Raw genomic sequence first — 25934 nt, 5'->3', positions numbered from 1 at the left:
AGAGGGCGAGGGTGGGATGGTTTGGGAGAATGGCATTGAAACATGTATATTATCATATGTGAAACAGATCGCCAGTCCAGGTTCGATGCATGATACAGGGTGCTCAGGGCTGGTGCACTGGGATAACCCAGAAGGATGGGATGGGGAGGGAGGTGAGAGGGGGGTTCAGGATTGGGAACACGTGTACACCTGTGGCAGATTCATGTCAATGTATGACAAAACCAATACAATATTGTAAAGTAATTAGCCTCCAAAAATAAATAAATAAATAAATAATTTTTGAAAAAAAAGAAATTTAGGAACTATCATTCAGATTATCTGAAGGGATTTAATTAACATTATGGTTAATTAGAAAAGAGATTTCTAATTTAAAAAGATACATTTTAGTAACTATAAATTATAAGAAAAATAGCTGCCAGTGAGTACACATGCTGGTGATTCCCTCCCCAAGCTCATTTCAATTCATGATTCATCCAGACACAGTCATCCTCCCCAAGATGATTTTGTACTTCCTAAAATATTTGGAAATGTCTGGGCACATTTTGCTTCTCATACTGGGAAAGTACTACTGGCATCTAGAGAGTAGAGGCCAAAGGTGCTTCTATCATCCTACAGTGTACAACAAAGAATTACCTGCCCCATAATGTCCATAGGGCTGACATTGAGAAACCCTGAGCTAGTGTGTTGTTTGAGTGGTTTTCTGCAGCAAATCAACAGAGAGGATTATGGTAGCTAATTAATATAAACTCGTTGGTAACTGATTATTAGTGATAGAAGAAATCATTTTCCATATGAAATATAGACACTCATAACCACTTTTCAAAATGCTAAGAACTTATAGTTTTTTATTATATTGAAAAGTCACAATTTCCCTCCTAGTTGTCTACACAGAGGTTTCATAGCGTTATCAGTCCAATTATGTCTGCCAAGCTCCTCTGTCCATGGAATTCTCCAGGCAAGAATACTGGAGTGGGTAGCCATTCCCTTCTCCAGGCCAATTTTCCTCATCCAGGGATCAAACCTGAGTTTCCTGCATTGCAGGCAGATTTTTTACCATCTGAGCTACCAGGGAAGCCCAGAGTTTTATATTCCACTGAAGAGTCAAAATTTCCCGACATGTTGTCTAGACAGAGGTTTCACAAGCTCATCTACCCAATTTTGTCATACTTATTTACCCCAGAGATTTTCACAAAGCTTTCATTCAATTGATTATATCAGTAAACAAGCCAAAAAACTGTGAATATAGAAAATGGAAGAACAATTTCTGTAGACGACTGCATAAAAAAAAAAACTTCTTGGATCTAGAAAGGCACTATGGAATAGAGTGACACAAACCCCTGTCTATGAATCGAAAACAAAGACATTAAATTCTAAGATATCTTCTCCTCCTCCACGAAGTTCTTCTTTATACAGTCTTCTACACAAACTGTTCTACCATTTTCTATATTCACAGTAGTTTCTATCTTCAGTCAGTTCAGTCACTCAGTTGTGCCCAACTCTTTGTGACCCCATGAACTGCAGGATACCAGGCCTCTCTGTCCATCACCAACTCCTAGAGTTTACTCAAACTCATGCCCATTGAGTTAGTGAAATGCCATCCAACCATCTCATCCTCTGTTGTCCCCTTCTCCTCCTGCCTTTAACCTTCCCCAGCATCAAGGTCTTTACCAATGAGTTAGTTCTTCACATCAGGTGGCCAAAGTATTGGAGTTTCTACCTTAACTAAACACAAACTCTATAAAGCTCAGTACTCTAGGTGTCACCTGAAGTTCATTACCCCCATGCCTCAGAAGTATAATATACCAACCTGTGCCATGACTTTACAAAGCCACTTGGGTTCTACAAAATATAAGTCACTTAATTGCAGTGCTGGGTCTTGAAAATGAAGAAGGACCCCTGTAGGAAAAATCAAAAGTGAAACATGGAATTTAGAATATGAAAATATCAAGGGGCTTCAGAGAGAATCTAGCCCAGTCTCCTCATTTTACAGATTAGAAAACTTCAGCATTGTTGGGGTCAGAGCTGAGACCAGAACCAGGGCATCCTAGCTTTCATCTCAGTCAACCATTGATTCTCCAAGTGCCAAGTTAAACCATCACAATAATAATTCTCCTGCGAGTGTACAAATAACTTTCACATACACTAAATTCACTTGATACTATGAAGGATATAGCTTGAACTTAGAGTTTCAGAGCTCCTGAATACTACAGTCAAGCTCTAGAATCCACATGTTTTAACTCTGGCTGAGAGACTTTTTCCACTACTGTCGTCAGATAATTTCTAAATTTTTCTCTTATGACATAATATATGATTCAACATCAGTACACATGATGATCTTTCAAAAAGAAAAAAAAATCAGCTACCTGTTAAAGAATTTTGTCAATATTCTTTTAAATGTAAATCCTATACAAGGTTCAGATACATTTTCACCAACTCTACTGCAGAACTTTGAAAAAATATGTAATAAACAAACCTGATTCATTTAGAAAGTGAACTGCATGAGGAAGCTCATTTTCATCTAACTGCAGCTGATGTTCTCTCACAAGTTGTAATAATCGTTTCCGGTCAATTACAGGAAATTCAATTGGCACATTTTTACGCTCTGATAAAATGATTTTCTCAAGTTCTACATAGCAGTCTGGAATCAGCTGCCCAACAACAGGCTGATCTCGGATCTATGAAATTACAGATGACAAGCTGTAAAAATCCATTTTATACATCTATGTGTCAGGTGGTTGGTAAATTCTGTGCTAATCATTCAGAAAATGATTATTTTTAATAAATCAAGATGCAATGTAAAACTAATTAAATCATGAGAAATAAATAAGATTACCTTAAAATAAGAAAAAAAAATGAACACAGAAGCCAATTTGGAAAGAGCTATCAAATAACATTGTATGGAAATAATTATCAAGGTATTCAGAAAATTCATGGCGAAATCCAGGACAAATCATTAACCTTAAGTAAAGGACCTACTATTTTCTAAGACATTAAATCTACAGATAATAGATATGCTAACATAAAAGTCAGGATTGTAAGAGCTTTTGGACTTTATTTTTTAGATGAATATATCCACATCCCAAAGTAAAACTACATTTTGTTCTTGCTATTTGCAAAATGTAATATTAGTAGGATGTACATATCAAGAGTGAAGTCTGGAGACAGACATGAAATTTCCTCATTAAGCTATGCTTTTTCATGGAGACTTGAACTTGGAAAAATAAAAAATCATCTAAACCCCAATGATTCTATATGAGAGGATGATTTGGGGTCTCTTATACTTAGAATCTAATTAAAAACAAAATTTTAATAGAATGATCTTATATGAGAGTTTCTGTAATAAAAATATTTCTAAACATTTTTTCTTCTTAAAAATCTAATTTTAAATAGAAATACAACTTTAATAATAGTAAATGCCTTTGCAAACCACCAGATGGCAAACTCTCCTCATTTCTCAACCCATGAATATATTCTTGACAATAAAGAATAAAATTTCTACTTGAATTCTTCAACTTATTACAAATAGAAATTCGGTTTATTATACCTGCACACACACACACACACACACACACACACACACACACACACTTTATACTTGTTCTTTTTCTACTCTTAACTTGATCCTTCAGGAACCTAATTTATAGCAGCCGTAACCATTACTTACATATTTACTTCCAAACAGCCAAGATTGTTTTGAGGTACCCCTTGAACCAGAAAATTAAATATAATTTCACTAACCTCCACTTTTCATATTCCCTCTCTTCATCATTTATAAATTAAGATACAACAGAACTTCAGATTGAAGTTTGCGTTTAACCCAAGAAGGGAAACCTACATATAAAAGTAAACAAGAGTTCACACAGTAGTCAAGTAACAAAGGGATGGACTTTACAGGGCTGGATTACAGGGTGAGCAAAGGATCCCACTCTGCTAAGGGGCTGGACAAGCCTGAGAGGGACATTGTTGGCACTGATTTCTATTTTGTCCTACTGCCTTTAACCTTTATCATCGGGTCACCAATAGTCAAAAACAGAAAGCTTTTATTCTAAACTCTGCATGGACACATGTTAATAAGAGTGAGACACACAAAGATTAGAAAAGATCAAGATAAAAGGAAAAGATGAAAAAGAAATGAAAGACCACACAAAAATTTCTAGTAGATTAAAAGCTGCTGACTGAATACAGGTTGAGGCACCTCAGGGAGGAAAGAATATTCAAGTTCTGGCAGGCTTATTGTTTTCGGGTCATCTGAATCACTATTCTGCAAAGCAGCCAATTGAATTTTCAAACCAATATAACAGAATGATGCATCCATTTGCAATATATACCTTCCTTCAAATAATAATGCCATTTCTCAAAGCATTTGTTTTTAACCTCCTCATCCGGTATTGCCTTCAGAGTTCATGTACAAGTGCAGAAAGCAGACTGGTCTTATTGCCAGTAAACTGGTCTAACTTGCTATTAGCCTAAAGTAGTACCAGTCTAGCTTGATGAATCAACTACTCTTTTCATAGACTTCCTCAACTAAATTCAGATTTTCTCAAAACAAACTCATACTTTAAGAATTCTTTTTTAAAATATGATAAATGGTCTGATATCAATGATAAAAGAGAAGCTATTAAAATATTATAAGTAACAGCAAAGTTCTGTAAGTACAGATATAGTCTCAAAAGGAAACTCCCTGGGTAAAGAGGATATTTAATTGAATATATTAAATTGGTGCATTTGTTTCTTAAAAGTCATATCATTCTTTAATCGTATGTCTCACAAAAGAGTAGCAAAAACTAGAGATAAATGATATTTTATTCTTCTAACATAAAACTCCATTGACCCACATTTGTAAAAGCTTTTATTGATTGTGATAAATGTGTGGAAAGATATAAATGTGCAAATTCTCTCTCTGGGCACCACAAAGACTAGCACACTTATAAATAAATGGCTCATTAAGTTTTGGACAGAGCATAATCTGTGGAAATGGAACAGAACTAAGCTAACTGGACAACGTGTTATAACCAAGGTGACCGTGTAATTCATCATCCAAACTGGAATGCTTCTGAGAATGTGGTGAGACACAATTAATAATTACACTGGGACCGTCCGGGCAAAACAAGACCCTTGTTAGAAGCCACAGCTTTGATCATTAGTACTAATGAGCTAAACCAATAGAGACTAACGGTGACATCCACTATTGTGTTTGTCATATTGAACTATTCAAAGTGTTTTTCAGTACAGTTTACCCCTTGCTATCTGTAGAGCCCAGGTAAAATTTCTTTCTCTTTTGTATTAAAAGCAAGCATTTGTTAACCAATTTATTTGTGTTTTAAGAACTCTATGAACTATATTTGTCTTACCAGAAAGAAAAACTTCGTAAGTCAAAAACATAACTCTTAAAATAAAGTTTGTATGAACTAGAATATTGCTTACACATTGTTGAAAACCAAATTAGTGACCGTGGTGACCAGATGAAAGAGCCTTCTCTCAATAGTGAAGAAAAAAAATATTTGAAAGGGAGAATCACAGTGACAAAGACGTGAAGGGACAACAAAGACCAAGATGAACATAAAACAGGAACTCCAAAAGGAGCAGAACAGTCAAAGGAAAATATAAGAAAGATAACTCCAAGGCCCCAACATCCATCTTTACCCTTTTGATTGAATCACTACTATAGGACATTGGGAGAGAAAGGGCATCAAAAACATGTCCCCAGATTCTCTAAGGAACATTCTCTCAGCCTCTCAGATATCCTTTTAGTTTCTCTCAGGATCCTCAGTTATTTCTAATTCCCAATTCTGTGAGTTCAAAATTAAGTCTAACATAAATAATTTCAAAATTAAAAGGACTTGAATAATGCTAACAGCTAAGAAAACCCCATACATTTAAGATCGTTATTCTCTTCTCAAGACTGCTGACATTCCTTAGCAGTTGCAGAATGTAAAACTTAATAAATTATATTTATCTACCACCTAGGGTAGGCAATGAACCATGTTACCTTGAAATTAAGGCTCTCATTGATGATGGTTTTCCGAAGTTTTGCCAAAGCATCAGATTCCTCAGTGGCATTCACAAAGTGGTAATCTCGTATTGCAGGAAATCCTCGTTTGTTCAAGAGTTCCTTGGTAATTTTACTGATACAGGCTTTGCGCTGCTTCTCATCAGTAACATCTAAATGTGTACCAACAAGAATCACAGGAGAAGAAGAAGCACGGGCCTATGAGGGAAGATACAAAACACTCGTGTTTGTTTTAAAAATCAAGACTGCTTATATTTCCACTGATATTCACTTTCTACGAAATTCACTAGAGTCGAAATGAGAATTCAAAAGACTTCAAGAAGAAAATGACAACTGTTTTCCCTTCCTTAAACCTAAGGGAACAAATTAAACTTAAGAAATTTTTAAAAGTCATTTTTATGCTCCTTCTTAATCTAGTTATTGTCACTTTTCAGGCAGTCCATGTGACAGTAATAGCACATTTCTTTCTTCTGTGCCTAAAATGGGTTATTCTTTAAGTGTGCTTTGGGCTTCTAGATAAAATAATATTTAATAACACCCAAATAATATCAGAGTAATACAATTTGTTTTATATTTTCTCTTCCTTATCTGTGAATTAAAGCTCATTAATTCATATTATAGTAGTTCAGTGTGGCTTCTACAAAGAAAAAACAAGTCACTAAAGTAATAAAGCATTTGGACAGTAATTTGAAGTAGAGGATTTATTTGGCAAAAACAGAACTATGTTCAGCAATGTGGAACTGAACATTATCTTTCATACAAAGTTAAAAGCACGTTGTATTTCCTTCCTGACCACTTGCCCAATCCCCATCTCTTTGAGAGAGAAAAACTTCATCTAAATTATTTCATCTGATTGATGACTGTCATTTATAACTTTATTGCTACTTCTGTTTTGGGTATTCCTTTGGAAAAGGTATATGGATTCATTACATATTCTAATGTATTGTCTAAAGTCAAGCGTGTGTCCACGGATATTTTTTAAGTTGGCCTGTCTTTATACTTAGAAATGTCTCTTAACAGTAGGCTTCCCTGGTGGCTCAGATTTGCCTCACAGAAGAGCTCACTAGAGCATTATTCAATGGCCATTCATTTTTACTTTAGTCTCAATTCTAAAAAGGCACATATTTTTAAAACCATATATACATGAAGAAATATCTAACAGCAAGAGACAAAATGGAAAGGTTGCAAAATTTCAAATATAATATTCATCTGGGACCATTTAAAACTGTAAGTCTCACAGGACTTTACACTAAATTGCCTCTGAGGACACAGTTGGTAATACATAGATTACTTCTTTTTCTTACTACAGTTTATTTTAAATTAAGGAAATTTATATTACACATAAGTAATAATACCAGGGAGCCCCCTGATAGCCTCGTGGTTAGGATTTGGGACTTTCACTGCCATGGTCCAAGTTCAATCCCTGGTCAGAGAACTGAGATCTTGCAAGCCACACAGTGCAGCCAATAAATAAATAAAATAAAATAAAAAAGAATATAAAAAATAGTCTAACATATATTCTCATTTTTAACAGATGAAAAGGGCTTCAAATTTCTATACCTTTCATTAACATAGAACATACTATTTTCATGTCACAACTTAACTACTCCTAAAAATTTCCTAACTCAAAGTTTAAGTGCTTCTAACTTTCTTGCAAAAAAGTATTTGAAAAGTCTGTTTGATTGGTACTATTTGCCCCAAATAAATCACCTTATATACAATAAGAAAACCCATGAAATATTTTCTATTTTCAAATTTTTAGATCATATCACCTTTATATTGAAAAGCCAAGGCTTCATGGCATCAACTTCTGCTTGCCCTTTGCTGAGGTCATACACCGCAAGATACAAGGCTCGTTGAGTCATAAAGTGAGGATGAGTGCTGTAGAATTCCTCACGACCTAAATAAAGATTGGAGAACTTTTCAGTCTTCCAGAGAATAGACAAGAATTCTCTCCTTCAAAAATAAAGTTAGGTGGCACTACCCACTATTTACCATACAAAAAAAAAAAAGAGAGAGAGAGAAACAATCAAAAGATAATAGCTACAAGATTACACTGGTTTTTACTAGGGATTGACAACTTCTTGCTTATGTGTCAGCTATGTAGCTTCAGCTGACACGTGCTGGTTCCTAACATTTCCTTCCATTGCTTCTCCATTCTGGGGGCAAGGGAAGAATTAGGAGAAATAAATGACTTTGGAATAATTCCATATGATCCATCAGGTCTCTACAGTATTGGAACAGAAAATTCAGTTTTTAAATCCTTGTTTTTAAAAAGATATCTGAATAAAAAATTTTAGCAAAATAAATACCTGCAAAATCCCATACATTCAGAATGAGGTCTTTCTTCCCTTTGCCTCTTATTTGGATGGGCCAGTCTTTCACATCAATGCCAACTGTGGCACCTTGCATCCCAAGATCTGATTTCTTGATTTTCATTAATTGCTGCAATAAGGTGGTCTTGCCACTCCCAGTATTTCCCACAATCATAAGTTTCATTCGGTTATAGGGCACAGCCTTTTTCAACCGCTGCTGAAGAAACCTGGTATTTGAAAAACAAAAATAAAATAATAAACTGCTTAACAGTGTACTTAGGCTATAGGTGAATTCTTACACACTGAATTATTTTAAATATTAAAATGTCATAATGTGCAGTATGCAAAAGAGCACATAACTCATACTAACTTAATAATGCATGTGTCTTTCAATGCATTGTTAATACATCTACTTTGTTAGCGATGTTGGTTGGTCTAGCTGATAATGATTGGAAGTCTCATCAAATATAATGACACTAGAAAGAATCAAAGTATCAAAATATTTGTAATACTCATTAAAATTTTATATAAAACACATACACAATTTCTTTAAATATCACAAATAAAACTCTAAAAATTATAAAGCATAAAATTTTACAAAGCCCATAGGATAAAGAATCAAGGTAGATCTATGTTTAGTTTTTTAAAGAACCTCTATAATGTTCTCCACAGTGGTTATACCAATTTGCATTCCCACTAACAGTGTAAGAGGGTTCCCTTTTATCCACACCGTCTCCAGCATTTATTGCTTATAGATTTTTTGATGATGGCCATTCTGGCTGATGCGAGGTGATACCTCATTGTAGTTTTGATTTGCATTCTCTAAGAATTAGTGATACTGACCATCTTTTCATATGCCTTGTGGCCATCTGTATGTCTTCTTTGTAGAGATGTCTATTTAGATCTTTCACCCGTTTTTTATTGGATTGTTTGATTTTTTGATATTGAGCTCCACAGGCTGTTTGTATATTTTAAAGGTTACTCCTTTGTCTGTTTCTTCATTTGCAAATATTTTCTCCCATCCTGAGGGTTGTCTTCTCATCTTGTTTATCGTTTCCTTTGCTGTGCAAAAGTTTTTATGCTTAATTAGGGCCAATTATTTGTTTTTATTGACATTATTTTATGGGCTAAGTCAAAAAAAGATCTTGCTGTGATTTATGTCAAAGAGTATTTTTCCTATGTTTTGCTCTAAGAGTTTTACAGTTAACAGTCTTTAATCCATTTTGAGTTTATTTTTTTATATGATATTAGGTAGGATTCTAATTTCATTCTTTTACATGTAACTGTCCAGATTCCCCGGCACCACTTACTGAAGAGGCTATCTTTTCTCTTGCCTCTTGACTTGTACTTTTGCCTCCTTTGTTATAGATTAGGTGACCATAAATATGTGGGTTTATCTCTGGGCTTTCCATCCTGTACTGCTGGTCTATATTTCTACTTTTTGTGCCAGTACTATATTATAGTGTTTTGATTAATATAGCTTTGTAGTATAGTTTGAAGACAGGGAACCTGATTCCTCCTGCCCCATTTATCTTTTTCAAGATGACTTTAGCTTTTCAGAGTCTTTTGTGTTTCCATACAAACTATAAAAATTTTTGTTCTAATTCTGTGAGGAATGCCATTGGTAATTTGATAGGGATTGCACTGAATCTGTAGATTGCTTTGTGTAGTATATTAATTTTCTATCAATTCTATCAATCCTTTCTCTATCAATTCTTCCAATAGAAGAACATGGTATACTTTTCCATCAGTTTGTATCCTCTTTGATTTCTTTCATCAGTGTTTTTTTAGTTTTCTGAGTATAGTTCTTTTGCTTCCTTAGGTAGATTTATTCCTAGGTAATTTATTCTTTTGTTGTGATGGTAAATGTGATTACTTTCTTAATTTCTCTTTTTACTCTTTTGTTGCTAGTGTATAGGAATGCAAGAGATTTCTGTGCATTCATTTTGTATCCTGAAACTTTACCAAGTTCATTGATAACATCCCAGCAGTTTTCTGGTAGAATCTTTTGGATTCTCTGTATATAGTAACATGTCATCTGCAAACAGTTTTACTTCTTCCTTTTCAATTTATAGTCCTTTTATTTCTTTTTATTCTCTAATTGCGATGGTGAGGGCTTACAAAACTATGTTGAATAAATGGTGAGACTGGACATCCTTGTCTTGTTCCTGATGTTAGGGGAAATGATTTCAGTTTTTCATCACTGAGAATGATGCTTGCTGTGAGTCTGTCATATACGGCCTTTATTATGTTGAATAAGTTCCCTCTATGCCCATTTTCTGGAGAAGAAAATGGCAACCCACTCCAGTATTCTTGCCTAGAGAATCCCAGGGACAGAGGAGCCTGGTGGGCTGCCGTCTATGGGGTCGCACAGTTGGATGCAAATGAAGTGACTTAGCAGCAGCAGTAGCAGCACGACCATTTCTGGAGAGTTTTGATCATAAACAGGTGCTGAAATTTGTCAAAAGCTTTTTCTGCATCTATTGAGATGATCATATGATTTTTATTCTTTAATTTGTTAATATCGTATACCACATTGATTTATTTGCATATATTAAAGAATCTTTGCATCCCTGTGATAAACGCCACTTGATCTGATATATGATCCTTTTAATTTGTTGCTGGATCCTGTTTGCTAGTATTTTGTTGAGGATTTTTGTGTCCATGTTCATCAGCGATATTGGTCTATGATTTTCTTCTCCTTTTTTTTTTTTTTTTTTTGGTAGGTCTCCCCTGGTGGCTCCATCTGTAAAGAATCTGCCTGCAATACAAGAGACCCAGGTTTGATTCCTGACTCAGGGGAGATTCCCTGGAGAAGGAATCTTTTTATGCTATATCTTTGTCTGCTTTAAATATCAGGGTGATGGTGGTCTTGAAGAATGAATTTGGGAGTGCTTCTCCTTTTGCAATATTTTGGAAAAGTTTTAAAAGGATAAGAGTTAGCTCTTCATTAAGTGTTTGACAGGATTTGCCTGGGAAGTCATCTGGTGCTGGACTTTTGTGTGCTGGAAGATTTTTAATGACAGTATTAATTTCATTACTTACGACTGGTCTTTTATATTTTCTAATTCTTCTTGGTTCAGCCTTGGACCAATCCCACTGCTGGGCATATACCCTCAGAAAATTATAACTCAAAAAGACACATGTATCCCAATGTTCCTTGCAGCAGTATTTACAATAGCCAGGAGATAGAAGCAGCCGAGATGTCCATCAATAGATGATAGGTAAAGATGTGGTATATATATAATGGAATGTTACTCAGTCATAAAAAGGAATGAGACTGAGTCAGTTGAACTGATGTGGATGAACCTAGAGCTTGTCATAAAAAGTGAAGTAAGTCAGAAAGAGGAAAACAAGTATCATATATTAATGCATATATATGGAATCTAGAAAAATAGTACTGATGGACCTATTTGCAGGGCAAGAATAGAGGCACAGACACAGAGAATAGACTTGTGGAAATAGGTGGGGAAGGAAAGGGAGGACGAATTGAGAGCAGTATTGACATACATATGCTACCATTTTTACAACAGCGAGAAGCTGCTGTATAGCACAGGGAGCTCAGAGCACAACTCCATGATGACCTAGATGGGTGGAATGGCAGGGGGAGGCTCCAGAGGGAGGGGGTATATGTATACATATAGCTGCTTCACAATGTTCTCTAGTAGCAACTAACACAACATTGTAAAGCAATTATATTCCAGCAAAAAATATCAAAAACATCAAGGTAGAGTATACAAGCATACTGTTATATTCATCCTTGATAGTGAGGTTCTATTTGGTACATGTATTCATATATGGTATACATAATGTATATATTCATATATATTGTACATGCAACATATAATGTACACAGAAAGGAAGAGCATATTGATTAAACTACATTGATACACATAAATGATTTTACTATCAGCAGATAATATGTTGTTATTCCTAACAATTTTAATGCAAAAGTAATTGAAACTTACTAGAAGTGCTGCAAGTGGCTAACAATACCACCTTTAAATTAACAGAACATGTAAATGTTCTCAAAAATAAAATGGATACAGAAAAATACATTTAACTATGTTAAAATGTTGCCACAGTTCAAAATTAGAATGGTAAACTAAATCATATGTGAATCTTAGGGAATATTAACTGATTCATTCTCACAATTAATAGGACTCTGAGGAACATTCTTGATAATCTGGATCACCAATAAACAAGAAAATCAAAGTTCCAAATATCTGTTTATTAAGACTTCACCATTCTTTGTCATTCTTCAAAGAAGCAAGTGAGAACTACAATTTCTAAATTATTCCAGGTCTATGTTCTCTCTAAAAATGTTTAAAAGGTTTAAAAATATTTAAGTTACATAGTAGCTTGATAGCATAATACTCTGAAAACTTCTTACAACTAAACATTTAGTAAGAATTGAACAAATTTTATATGAGCATCTTTTCCAGTTTCAGGAAGGAAAATCATGGGAAATAATTATGTAGGATGAGGAGTAGTGTTTTTTAGCATAGCTGCTGACAAACACTTTGATCATAAAATAGAAAGTTAAATGTAAATTAAGAAAATTTAAGGAAGAGAATTAGGTAACTAGATAACTAGGTAATTAGGAACTACAAGTTCACTGATAATGCAACAATTATTAATTGTATGCCAGACTCTGTGTTTGGTGCCACGAATGAAACGGAGAGTAAACACAGCGGATATTATAGGCAAGTCAAGCATACATTGAGAGGTGATAACTGAGTTGAAACCTGTAAGATAAATATAGATAGGAGCAGTTTGTGGAAATAAAAACACGATTTTATGGGTAGGTAACAAGACTAACATGCTCAAATGGTAACAAAAAATAGAATAAAGTTCATTATTAACGAAGCTCATAAAGTATAAAATCAGAAACAAGCATACTTGAAAGTTTTGGTGGTTTCAAAAATGATCAAGTTGAGTAGGTTATCAGCTTCATAGGCAAAACAGAAGTAATTTTATATCCTTTAAGTAACTATAATGCTTTAAGATATAATAGATATATGATAAATCCTTCTCACATGAAACCCAGATCGAGAAGCCATTATATTCTGCTCTATTTCTTCAGATTGATAATTGGTAATAAGAGAACAAAGATTAATAATTTCCTTTTAGAGTCCATTTTCTACTGAAAAGCATAATAAGGAGAAGTAATTTTCTCAACCTTAACTTGGCCAGGAGGAAATAAAAAGCTCTGCAGTGGCACCAAATAAATCCATTCACTAAGTAAAAGGCAAATCACATAGAGTACATCATGCTAGATGGTCCTATACATTCTTTTTTATGAACTGTAACTATATACCCACCAAAGTAACCAGAAAAGGACATCAGAAACAAATTCAGTTAAAAAAAATAAAATAAAATTATCTAACCTTATGATGTCTTTGGCTTTACATCCTACATGTTTAAAATCAAAATTAAGATGCAGTTCGTCCAAAGGAAGATCCCATATTTTGCTTAATTTCCCCATTTCATTGGGAAAGGATCTCAGGTCCAAGTTGTAACTAACATCAAGAGATGTCAGATTTTCAAGACAGCCAATCTCAGGAGGAATCTTAATGAAATAAAAAAGAGCAAACACTGTTGGTGGGAAGTAAGAAAAGTGTGCTACCAAAAAAACAAGATGCTACTAGAAAACAAGAGACGCTCAGAGAATCTATGAGCAAACTGTAGTCTTCCAACAGAGTTCTAAAACTTTCCAAAGGTTTGTCATAGTTTCCATCAAAAATGTTTGAAAACATAAATATAAAGGACTTACCCAAAACAATCTATGGTATTTTTTAATAATCTTTTAAAACCCATTCTCCCTTGGAAGCATATTTCATCACTTCACAACAAGAATTTTTTTTATATGTATCCAAATCCAATCATCGGTGGCTTCAGGCTATTCCCTCTCACTATGTTCTTCAGCAAAACCAAAGATCTAATCATCACAAATTTACATATAACTTAATATTCTCAAAATACAACTAAATGTTTAAACCTTAGGTGGCATAATAATTGCAATATTCCAAATTTTTAAGTAATACTCATTATTTTTATAATAGCTAACAGTAATCTGATGCAAAAAAGCTAGGTACCGAAACTATGCAGAGTTATCCTGGAACCTCATGGTTTTAGACACTTTACTTTCTTTGGCTTTTATAGACAATAGGCTTGAAGCTGGCAAAAAATATGTTTTCTGGGATGAATGAACAGTCAATTTCAGATTTATAATAAAGACTGGTCCCTTTGGGTGAGGGGCTGGGGGAGTATGATGGAAGAATACAGAAATTTAAGAATGCGGAAAACAATGTCAGCTGAAGAACAAAGGCTATACATAGCCTGGTGAAACTGGAGAAATGCAGCATGTCTGAGAGTCTGTTAACAGATCAGAGATTTCATGGTAAATTGACACAATTAAAGCATTCCATGTATTTGCAATTAAACATATATAAATATATATTCAAAATAAAAGAGAGTAAAAAAGGCAATCCTTAAGGAAATTAAGCATGTTAGTATACCCATTTACCTCAGGGTAGGATTAGATCTTACTCAAAAAGTAAGAAGTATCAACTAACAGATTTTGAAATGATCATCTATGATAACAGACATTACAAAAGCACATTTTTTCAAATTGGCAATAATTTTAAACAAATATGATTTCTTTACCTCTTTCAGTTTATTATGAGAAAGATGTAGTTTCTCTATTCTAGACCATGCACATGCTTTTTCACTCAAGTCCAAGATACTGATCTGATTATGACTAAACAAGAGTTCCCTTAAGTTCAAAGATCTCCAGTGCACAGGACCTGGTAGATATCGAATATCATTGCTGCTCATATCTAAGGACCGCAGGCTGAAACAATACAATATCGAGAATAAAAATCAAATGAGTATTTCCTAAATACATGAAATGACATCACAAACAACTTTCAGCACAGTGAGAAGAAGATATAATTTTAAAACTAATATTATTTAAGTCAGTCCTAATGAGGCGGATGAAACTAGAGCCTATTATACAGAGAGAAGCAAGTCAGAAAGAGAAACAACACTGTATATTAATGCATATATATGGAATTTAGAAAGACAGTAACAACAATCTTAAATACAAGGCAGCAAAAGAGACACAAATGTAAAGAATAAGCTTTTAACTCTCTGGGAGAAGGCAAGGGTGGTATGGTTTGAGAGACCAGCACTGAAACATATGCGTTACCATATGTAAAAAGATGACCAGTGCAAGTTCGAAGCATGAAACAAGGCACTCAAAGCCGGTGCTCTGGCACAATCCAGAGGGATGGGGTGGGGAGGGAAGAGGGTAGGGGGTTCAGAATGGGGGGACACATGGGCACCCATGGCTGATTCATTTTGATGTATAGCTAAAACTATCACAATATTGTAAGTAATTATGCTTCAGTTAAAAGAAATTAATGAAAAGAAAATTAAAAAAAAAAACATATATAAGTACACAGGTGTGGTTTTTTTGTATATGTAAAGGTATATGTGGTAGGTAAAAAAAGGCATGTCTTAATAGGAACATTTAAATAAAGCCCAATAAAAACTAAATTGAGGTCTAATTTCCCTACTTCAGAAATATAAAAATGTCAATCAGAATGAAAGATCATATTTTACAAACATTTACGATGCATGTGAAATCATAATCAACAAATGCAAAAACAGTCATTAAAATTCCTGCCTTCTATACAAGATTCACAAATATGTAGCTTCCATTTCTCTTTTCAATCTCATTCAAATCTGGAGAGATTTTTCAGAGGTCAGGTCCTCAAGTTTATTACCAGCTTGTCTCAATGTGAAATATATCATAACACTGAGCATGATATCTTATATACAGAAGGCCCTCAATGAAAATTTGTTGCTTTCATGCAGGAATAGCTACCCAAAAAGAAAATGAAGCACTCAGTCATGTCCGACTCTTTGCGACCCCATGGACTGTAGCCTACCAGGCTCCTCCATCCATGGGATTTTCCAGGCAAGAGTACTGGAGTGGGGTGCCATTTCCTTCTCCAGGGGAACTTCCCAAGCCAGAAATTAAACACCCAGGTCTCCTGCATTGCAGGCAGTCACTTTACCATCTGAGCCACCAAGGAAACAAAGTTTGTAAGAAACAGCAGGAAAACACATGTCACATATAAGTTTACATGTGTAAAAAGACTAAAGATAGCAACTGTGGTATATTTGACTATGTAAAAGGTTGCCTGGACTTTTACTACTGTTACTGATTCTTTTCACCCAACATATTTGAAGCATGATAAATTAATTCTAAGATCTGCTAGACCAAGATTCAGATGTATAAAGCAACATTTTTGCTCTACTTTGTAAATGATATTAGATTTTGCTCTAGTTACTTTATAAAAAGTTGAAAGCAAAAAAAAATTAATTTGACTATATGAAAGGCAGGACACATATGTATGACCAACAATGAGACTGAGACAAAATTGACAGTTGTCAAGTTGTTCAAAGGTAATGCCTCTTGGCTTTAAGCTTGGAGCCTAAAGGTGGCCAAGTACATGCTCATTTGTGAAACAAGAGAATAAATTTAAAGAAATACATATAAACACTGGAAATGTACACCTGAAGATGGTGTCTGAAGAATAGTGTAATTCAGTTCAGTTCAGTTGCTCAGTCGTGTCCGACTCTTTGCGACCCCATGAATCGCAGCACGCCAGGCCTCCCTGTCCATCACCAACTCCCGGAGTTCACTCAAACTCATGTCCATTGAGTTGGTGATGCCATCCAGCCATCTCATCCTCTGACGTCTCCTTCTCCTCCTGCCCCCAATCCCTCCCAGCATCAGAGTCTTTTCCAATAAGTCTACTCTTCGCATGAGGTGGCCAAAGTATTGGAGTTTCAGCTTTAGCATCAGTCCTTCCAAAGAAATCCCAGGGCTGATCTCCTTCAGAATGGACTGGTTGGATCTCCTTGAAGTCCAAGGGACTCTCAAGAGTCTTCTCCAACACCACAGTTCAAAAGCACCACAGTTCTTCGGCGCTCAGCTTTCTTGACACTGCAACTCTCATATCCATACATGACCACAGGAAAAACCAGAGCCTTGACTAGATGGACCTATGGCAAAGTAATGTCTCTGCTTTTCAATATGCTATCTAGGTTGGTCATAACTTTCCTTCCAAGGAGTAAGCATCTTTTAATTTTACGGCTGCAGTCATCATCTGCAGTGATACTGGAGCCCCCCAAAATAAAGTCACCCACTGTTTCCACTGTTTCTCCATCTATTTCCCATGAAGTGATGGGACCAGATGCCATGATCTTCGTTTTCTGAATGTTGAACGTTAAGCCAACTTTGTCACTCTCCTCTTTCACTTTCATCAAGAGGCTTTTTAGTTCCTCTTCACTTTCTGCCATAAAGGTGGTATCATCTGCATATCTGAGGTTATTGATATTTCTCCCGGCAGTCTTGATTCCAGCTTGTGCTTCTTCCAGTCCAGTGTTTCTCATGATGTACTCTGCATATAAGTTAAATAAGCACGGTGACAATATACAGCCTTGACGTACTCCTTTTCCTATTTGGAACCAGTCTGTTGTTCCATGTCCAGTTCTAACTGTTGCTTACTGACCTGCATATAAGTTTCTCAAGAGGCAGGTCAGGTGGTCTGGTATTCCCACTTTTTCAGAATTTTCCACAGTTTATTGTGATCCACACAGTCGAAGGCTCTGGCATCGTCAATAAAGCAGAAATAGAAGTTTTTCTGGAACTCTCTTGCTTTTTCCATGGTCCAGCAGATGTTGGCAATTTGACCTCTGGTTCCTCTGCCTTTCAAAAACCAGCTTGAACATCTGGAAGTTCACGGTTCAAGTATTGCTGAAGCCTGGCTTGGAGAATTTTGATCATGACTTTACTAGCGTGTGAGATGAGTGCAATTCTGTGATAGTTTGAGCATTCTTGGCATTGCCTTTCTTTGGGATTAGTTGGAGACTGACCTTTTCCAGTCCTGTGGCCACTGCTGAGTTTTTCAAATTTGCTGAATATTGAGTGCAGCACTTTCACAGCATCATCTCTCAGGATTTGAAATAGCTCAATAGGAATTCCATCACCTCCACTAGTTTTGTTTGTAGTGATGCTTTCTAAGGCCCACTTGACTTCACATTCCAGGATGTCTGGCTCTAGATGAGTGATCACAGCATCATGATTATCTTGGTTGTGAAGATCTTTTTTGTACATTTCTTCTGTGTATTCTTACTATCTCTTCTTAATACCTTCTGTTTCTGTTAGGTCCATATCATTTCTGTCGTTTACCGAGCCCATCTTTGCGTGAAATGTTCCCTTGGTATCTCTAATTTTCTTGAAGAGATCTCTAGTCTTTCCCATTCTGTTCTTTCCCTCTATTTCTTTGCATTTATCACTGAGGAAGGCTTTCTTATCTCTTCTTGCTATTCTTTGGAAATCTGCATTCAGATGCTTATATCTTTCCTTTTCTCCTTTGCTTTTCACTTTTCTTCTTTCCACAGCTATTTGTAAGGCCTCCCCAGAGAGCCATTTTGGTTTTTTGCATTTCTTTTCCATGGGGATGGTCTTGATTCCTGTCTCCTGTACAATGTCACGAATCTCCATCCATAGTTCATCAGGCACTCTATCGATCAGATCTATTCTCTTAAATCTATTTCTCACTTCTACTGTATAATCATAAGGGATTTGATTTAGGTCATACCTGAATGGTCTAGTGGTTTTCCCCACTTTTTTCAATTTTAGTCTGAATTTGGCAATAAGGAGTTCATGATCTGAGCCACAGTCAGCTCCCAGTCTTGTTTTTGCTGACTGTATAGAGCTTCTCCATCTTTGGCTGCAAAGAATATAATCAATCTGATTTTGGTGTTGACCATATGGTGATGTCTATGTGTAGAGTCTTCTCTTGTGTTGGTGGAAGAGGGTGTTTGCTATGACCAGTGTGTTCTCTTGGCAAAACTCTAGTAGCCTTTGCCCTGCTTCATTCCGTATACCAAGGCCAAATTTGCCTGTTACCCCAGGTGTCTCTTGACTTCCTACCTTTGCATTGGAGTCCCCTATAATGAAAAGGACATCTTTTTTGGGTGTTAGTTCTAAAAGGTCTTGTAGGTCTTCATAGAACCATTCAACTTCAGCTTCTTCAGTGTTACTGGTTGGGGCATAGACTTGGATTACTGTGATACTGAATGGTTTGCCTTGGAAATGAACAGAGGACTGTATAAATTTCTAGCTCTCTAGGAAGAAACCTTCCTTATGACATTAATCTCCTAATAAATTTTTATAAATAAGTGGTCTCCAAACACATTTTCAGCAAAGCATTATGTTTAAAATATAAGACCATCTATATTCTATAGATGCTTGTATGTCAGAATTAAGAGTCTGAAATCAAACTACCAGTGTGGTGGTTTGAACTATGACTTTGGGCAAGTTACTTCCTCTCTTTAATGAAACAGTGTTCTCATTATAAAGTAGAGATGATAATAGTAACTACTGATATTTCATAGGATTGTTAGGAAGATTAAAGATATGATATGCTGTTAAGCAGTTAGAACATTATTCCACACATTTTAATGCCAGTTTTAAATTGACTACTATATATCTGTCTCATACCTTCCATTGCTAAATTACAACTAAGGATTATTTGCCTGTATATGTATATATATATGCACATGTACCTTTATGGATTTTGCTTATAATATATAACACTAGTAGAACAGTTATTTAAGATGACAACACCTTTGAAAGCCATTTAATATCTGAATTTTCAGTTAACATGAAACTTTATTTTTAATGACATTAACTAAAAATATTCCCAAATACCTGAAACTACAGAAATTTTCACCAAAAATATCATTCAAACATAACTGAAATATAATTTCAAAGTTAACAGTGTCTTAGCAACATAATCCCCAAAGCAAGTGAAATTTTAAAAGTTAAAGTGACAACCAGTACAATCTCATTTGATTATAATAATGTAACCATTAATTACTCTTAAATTGTTTCTATGCAACATCACATTAAATTAAAATAAAAGTTTAAAAGTCCAAACAACAACTTAGGTCATTTGTCTAAGAAAAATCAAACATTCATAGATTTTTAAACATTAAGCTTAGTAGGTTTAGAAATCAATTACATCTATATGTCTAAGTTAAAACCAAGTTTCTGAAAGTTCTGTTTCAGCTCATGTGGTTTGTAAAATTAAAATAATAAACTTACTGTGGGAGATGTAAAATTGCTTCTGGGACACATGTGAATCTGTTTTGAGATAATTTTAGGCTTGTGATAGAAGAAGGCAAAAAAGGCATAGCAGCTAAGAGAAAATAAAGGTGAGTTAATGGACATTTTAATCACATTAACTAGATTTCTACCAGATTCCACACTAAGACAGCTATCAGTGATCTGACATGTAATTTAATTTCTATCCTTACTCTGACAATAAAAAGTTCTACTTTTAAAATTAGTTAATACTACCACAAAATATTAAAATAATACACCATAATTATAAGAATCTTCTAACTTGAAAGCTCTACAGGTGTCTAAATATAAACTCTTCTAACGTCTGCACAAAGGAAAAATCATTAGAATATTCATTTCAAAGTATGTGTGATATTATGTGACATATATTATGCGTGCGTGAAGCGTGCTAAGTAGCTTCCGTCGTGTCCTACTCTTTGCAATCCTATGGACTGTAGTTGGCTAGGCTCCCATGTCCATGGGATTCTTCAGGCAAAAATAATGGAGTGGGTTGCCATACCCTTCTCCAGGGAATCTTCCCAACTCAGATATCGAACCCATGTCTCGTATGTGTCCTGCATTGGCAGGTGGGTTCTTTACCATTAGCACCACCTGGGAAGCCCTATATATATTATATGTTAATTCAAATTACTGGAGTAAGTTTAAAAAACCATGTTGGAATATTTTACTAATCCACAGCATGATATAAAAATTATCTTTAACACCACCTTGTAAAGAATATTCTATGGCATAATTATGAAAATGAAATTGAAAGTGAGAGTTGCTCAGTTGTGTCTGACTCTTTGCGACCCCATGAAATGTAGCCTGCCAGGCTCCTCTGTCCATGGCATTTTCCAGGCAAGAATACTGGAATGGGTTGCCATTTCTTTCTCCAGCATATCTTCCTGACCCAGGAATCGAACCCAGGTCTCCTGCATTGCAGGCATACTCTTTACCATCTAAGCCACCAGGAAAGTCCATTGAATAATTATGGATGTTACTTAATAAAAGCATACTTTGAACATATGATCTTCAGAGAATGGGGAAACATCAGGCCAAATAAAGTGAAATATCTCAAAGCTGTCAACACCAAGGTCTCCTGCATTACAGGCAGACTCTTTATTGTCTGAGCCACCAGGGAAGTCACACCAAAGCTGTCAACATTTTAACATATTTTATGAATTTCCAAAAGGGAAATACAATATTAAAACAAGGTACCTCCAAGGAATAAAATTCTATGGAACATAATTTTGGAAACTAAATTAATCATATTGCCTGTTTTGTCATCTGTAAAAGTGCACCTAACTCAGATGAAGCCTGAGATTGTTTAGCGCTCTGAAAATCTGTGGTTCTGTGAAAGGGGTTTGAGAAATTATTTCTTAGCATTTTCAAGGTTAATAATATGGGTTATCCTTAATCAAAAAAATCTTCAAGGGTCAAAATGTTCCAGGACATTACTAGCAGCTGTCTTCCTAAGAAGCAGAAAGTTACATGCTATACCTTACCTATTTCCCAAAAGTATTTGTAGCAAAATAAATTAGTATAATAGTAGTAATTCTCTACTTAGGAATTAAGAGTCTTTGGGTTCAGAGATTCTTGAGCTTTCTCATTCTATATGAGAAAGACTCATAAAGTCAAAGAACTGAAACTTCATTTCACAGAGGAATTTTTAATGGTTAGGGTTCCACTGAGGTTATCACCTCCATAGGGTGTTTTTCCAAATACAAGGCCATTCCTACAACTATTAAATTTGTGTCGTGCAAAGAAAGCAGATTCCTGAAACAACTAATTAATTAATTCTATGTTCCTGAAAACATTTCACACAAAAATCTCAGAACTTCAATTTCCTCAATTAGTCAAGCAGAAATCATACTTGTTCCACCCTTATAGGATTTTTGTGAGATTCAGCTGAGATGACATATTGACCATATGCTAGCCTCAGGGTCCCTCAGATGCTCTTTTTTCTGGATCTAACTAAATGCAGCAAATACAGACACTTCCCTGTCTCCACAATATAGATCGGATCCCCTTGATGTACACTCGTAGCATCTTGAAACTTATCATCATAGCACTTCACAAAATACCCAATTACATTCATTTATTCCACCATTACTTACTGTCTGTCTTCTGAACTTAACTACATGTTCCTTAAGGACAGAGTCTGAATTGCTTTGCTCATTAGTGAGTGAATATTCTATACCCAGTTTCAGGCTCATGGTAAGAACATGGTCAATATTCAAGAGGGTGAAAGGAAGGGAAAGAGAAGGAAAGTAATTTTATGTAAATTGATATGGATTTCATTGTTAGTAGTTTCTCAAAAATGTATAAAAATAGAATATTTTAAAGTAAGTAGTCAAACTATATTCTGCTATTTAATAGAATTAAAAATTATTTTACCAAGTCAGGTATAGAATAGGCATGTGGGTGGCAAGGTATGTATGGCCTCCATTAAGGAAGCTAAAATAGGGGGAAATTTCCCATTTATTACCATAAAAGTATTTTGTTCCTCAATATTAGAATTTTCAGACAGGCTAAAGTGAACATAAATCTCTGCTGTCTCACATGCTAAGAGAACATAGAGTATTCCAGGATTTTTAACAAAAGTGACAATCATATAGTCCATGATTATAATATTTTGAACAGTGCAAGAGCTCAATGAATACATATTAAGCTAACTAATTTGAAAACTTCTAAATGATTAATTTGATTCCTAAAAAATAATAACAGCACATATACTCCAGAAAACTGCTGAACAAATTTCAGTAGGAAACCCAGTGTTTCTGCTTCAACCATCTCAGGCAGCCATATCGAAATTTTAGTATAATCACAGAACCACAGATTAATGACTACTTGTACTCCAAGATACTGCAGTCTTGGGTTTCCCTGGTGGCTCAGTGGGAAAAGAATTTGCTTGCAGTGCAGGTGACCTGGGTTCAATCCCTAGGTTGGGAAGATCCCCCTTGGTTGAAGAGGGAATGTCAACCCACTCCAGTATTTTTGCCTAGAGAATCCCTTGGACAGAGGAGCCCAGCAGACTACAGTCCATGGGGTCACAAAGAGCTGGACACAACTGAGTGACTAGCACTTTTCATAAGGTATTGACATTTTAGTCTATGACAATAACAGCATGTTAAATACCATAATATAATTTTTAATATTTTAGAATTTAAAAACTAGACTAATTTTTAGAGCAGCTTTAGGTTTACAGAAAAAATGAGAGGAAAATACAAAGTTCTCCCATATTCACCTCTTCCCCTCACCACCACCAGCCCAAACACATATATCTTTTCCCCATTATGAACACCTAGAATAGAATGTGCTGTGTGCTTAGCTGCTCAGTCGTGTCCGACTCTTTGCAACCCCATGGACTGTAGCCCACCAGAATCCTCTGCCCATGGGGATTCTCCAGGCAGGAATACTACAGTGGGTTGCCATGCTCTCCTCCAGGAAATCTTCCCAACCCAGGGACTGAGCCCAGGTCTCCCACATTGCAGGCAGATTCTTCACCATCTGAGCTACCAGGGAAGCCTTAGAGTAGAATAGTTTGGTATATTTGTTATAACTGATGGGTCAATATTATTAAGTAAAGTCCACAGTTTACAACAGAGTTTACTCTTCGTTTACAATAGAGTTTACTCTTTGACAGGACTTCCCTGGTAGCTGAGCTGGTAAAGAATCCACCTGCAATGTAGGACACTCCGGTTCAATTCCTGGGTGGGGAAGATTCCCCTGAAGAAGGGAGAGCCCATCCACTCAAGTATTCTTGGGTTTCCCTGGTGGCTCCTCCACAAAGCAGGAAACCTGGGTTCAATCCCTCAGTTGGAAGGAGCCCCTGGAGAAGGGAATAGCTACCCACTCCAGTATTCTTGTCTGGAGAAGTCTATGGACAGCCAACACTCTCTCCCTCACTCCAAGATCCTGGAAATTTCTGCTTGTTAGCTTTGCCTTTCCCAAAATGTCATACAGTTAAAATTATACAGTGTGTAATCTTTTCAGATTGGTTTCTTTAACTTAGCAATATGCATTTACGTTCCCTCCACATTTCATGGCTTGACAGCTCATTTCTTTTTATCAGCAACCTGCAAACTTTATATTTAAAACTCTAGCATAATATTTAACTGAAACACCACCTTTAAATCCCCACCTAAAATGTTCATACAGGTCTCCTGTGATTACTTTTGTTTGTTTCATTTGACCCATATAACACTCAAAATGACTGGAAAGAGAAGTCTCATAAAAAGCACTTACCAAGAAAATTCATTTTGGCACTTAAAATCTCCAATTTAGGACAAGTCTCAAGGAAGTCCTCTGATAAAGATGAAATGTGGTTTTTACTAAGGTTTAAAATCTTCAGTTCCTTCAGGCTCAAAGGAGAACATATTTCTGATATTTTATTTCTAGTCATAAGAGACAAAGTGAGGATTAAATTGCATAAACTCACAGGCTTTAAAGAAAAACAGTCAACCATCTTCAAAAATAGCATCAAAGCACATTTATTACCTTTTAAATTAATTGTAAAAATTTAAGTCAACTGATAGAAGCTATATTATGAATTGTCTCATTTTTTTTATCACTTTACCATGTAAAACTCATTACTGTGGAAACAATGTCACTGTGTATCAACCTTATGAAACTTCAATGTGAGGCAACCCTTTTGTCTTCAATGAAGACATGCTTACCCTTCTAAAATGAGCTGTTCCAATTTCTCTACCACATCACCAATGTTCTCAGGAAGAGAAGATATCTGATTATATGACAAGTTAAACTGTTTCAAGGTCGGGCACTTCACAGCAGGGTCCAAAACTACCGAGGGTCCAATGTCATTTCGAGAGACATCAAGGTTAGCAATACAATTCATTTTCAACAAGTAAGTGGGAAACGATGTAAATTTATTACTATGCAGATCCAAATGTGTTAAACATTTCAGAGTCTGAAAAGACAAAATGTTTAAATGAACCATCTGAAAAACTTAAATCTAGCTAATATTTCTGTCTTCCACATCTCTGGTAACTACAACCATTAAGACTTTTTCAAAAAACTGAAAATACAATCGACAAGATGACTTCAGTATACTCACTAGTCCTATCTGCTCTGCTATAAAATGGGTAAAGACAGGAAAAATATTAATAGGTGGACAGTCAAAAGCAGGCTCACAAAATAAGGTTTAGAGTTTAATTCAGCTTTTGTGGTAAATTATTCTTGCAGTGAGTAAAATGGAAGAATAATAGGCTCCAACAAGTACTTGAACAAATGACTTAATGAATAAGGAGTACAACATACTCCTGGGAAAATATTTTTCTCTAGCTTTTACATATTGCTTAACATTTTAATATAAGTAAGATATAAACATAAAGCAATCATGTATATAATACATGTGTTATTTAATAAACCCCTCTTT

At 35.4% G+C, this 25934-nt stretch overlaps 1 protein-coding gene across 2 annotated transcripts in view; it reads right to left on the bottom strand.

The window, feature by feature from the left end:
- The window catches only part of LRRK2 (leucine rich repeat kinase 2), a 223726-nt gene that overhangs the window by 106504 nt on the left and 91288 nt on the right, over positions 1-25934 (bottom strand). For both annotated transcript variants that reach the window (XM_040233495.1, XM_040233496.1), the window contains exons 24-33: positions 25216-25466; positions 24785-24933; positions 20519-20612; positions 14995-15181; positions 13716-13897; positions 8323-8552; positions 7783-7910; positions 5990-6208; positions 2474-2675; positions 1808-1896 (exon numbers count right to left, since the gene is read on the bottom strand). In XM_040233495.1, coding sequence (XP_040089429.1) covers positions 1808-1896; positions 2474-2675; positions 5990-6208; positions 7783-7910; positions 8323-8552; positions 13716-13897; positions 14995-15181; positions 20519-20612; positions 24785-24933; positions 25216-25466 — 1731 coding nt within the window. The remainder of the gene's footprint in view (positions 1-1807; positions 1897-2473; positions 2676-5989; positions 6209-7782; positions 7911-8322; positions 8553-13715; positions 13898-14994; positions 15182-20518; positions 20613-24784; positions 24934-25215; positions 25467-25934) is intronic.

Source organism: Oryx dammah, unplaced genomic scaffold, assembly GCF_014754425.2.
Source record: "Oryx dammah isolate SB20612 unplaced genomic scaffold, SCBI_Odam_1.1 HiC_scaffold_29, whole genome shotgun sequence".
NCBI classification, from domain to species: Eukaryota; Metazoa; Chordata; class Mammalia; order Artiodactyla; family Bovidae; genus Oryx; species Oryx dammah.
This window is presented reverse-complemented; position numbering and strand designations above follow the sequence as displayed.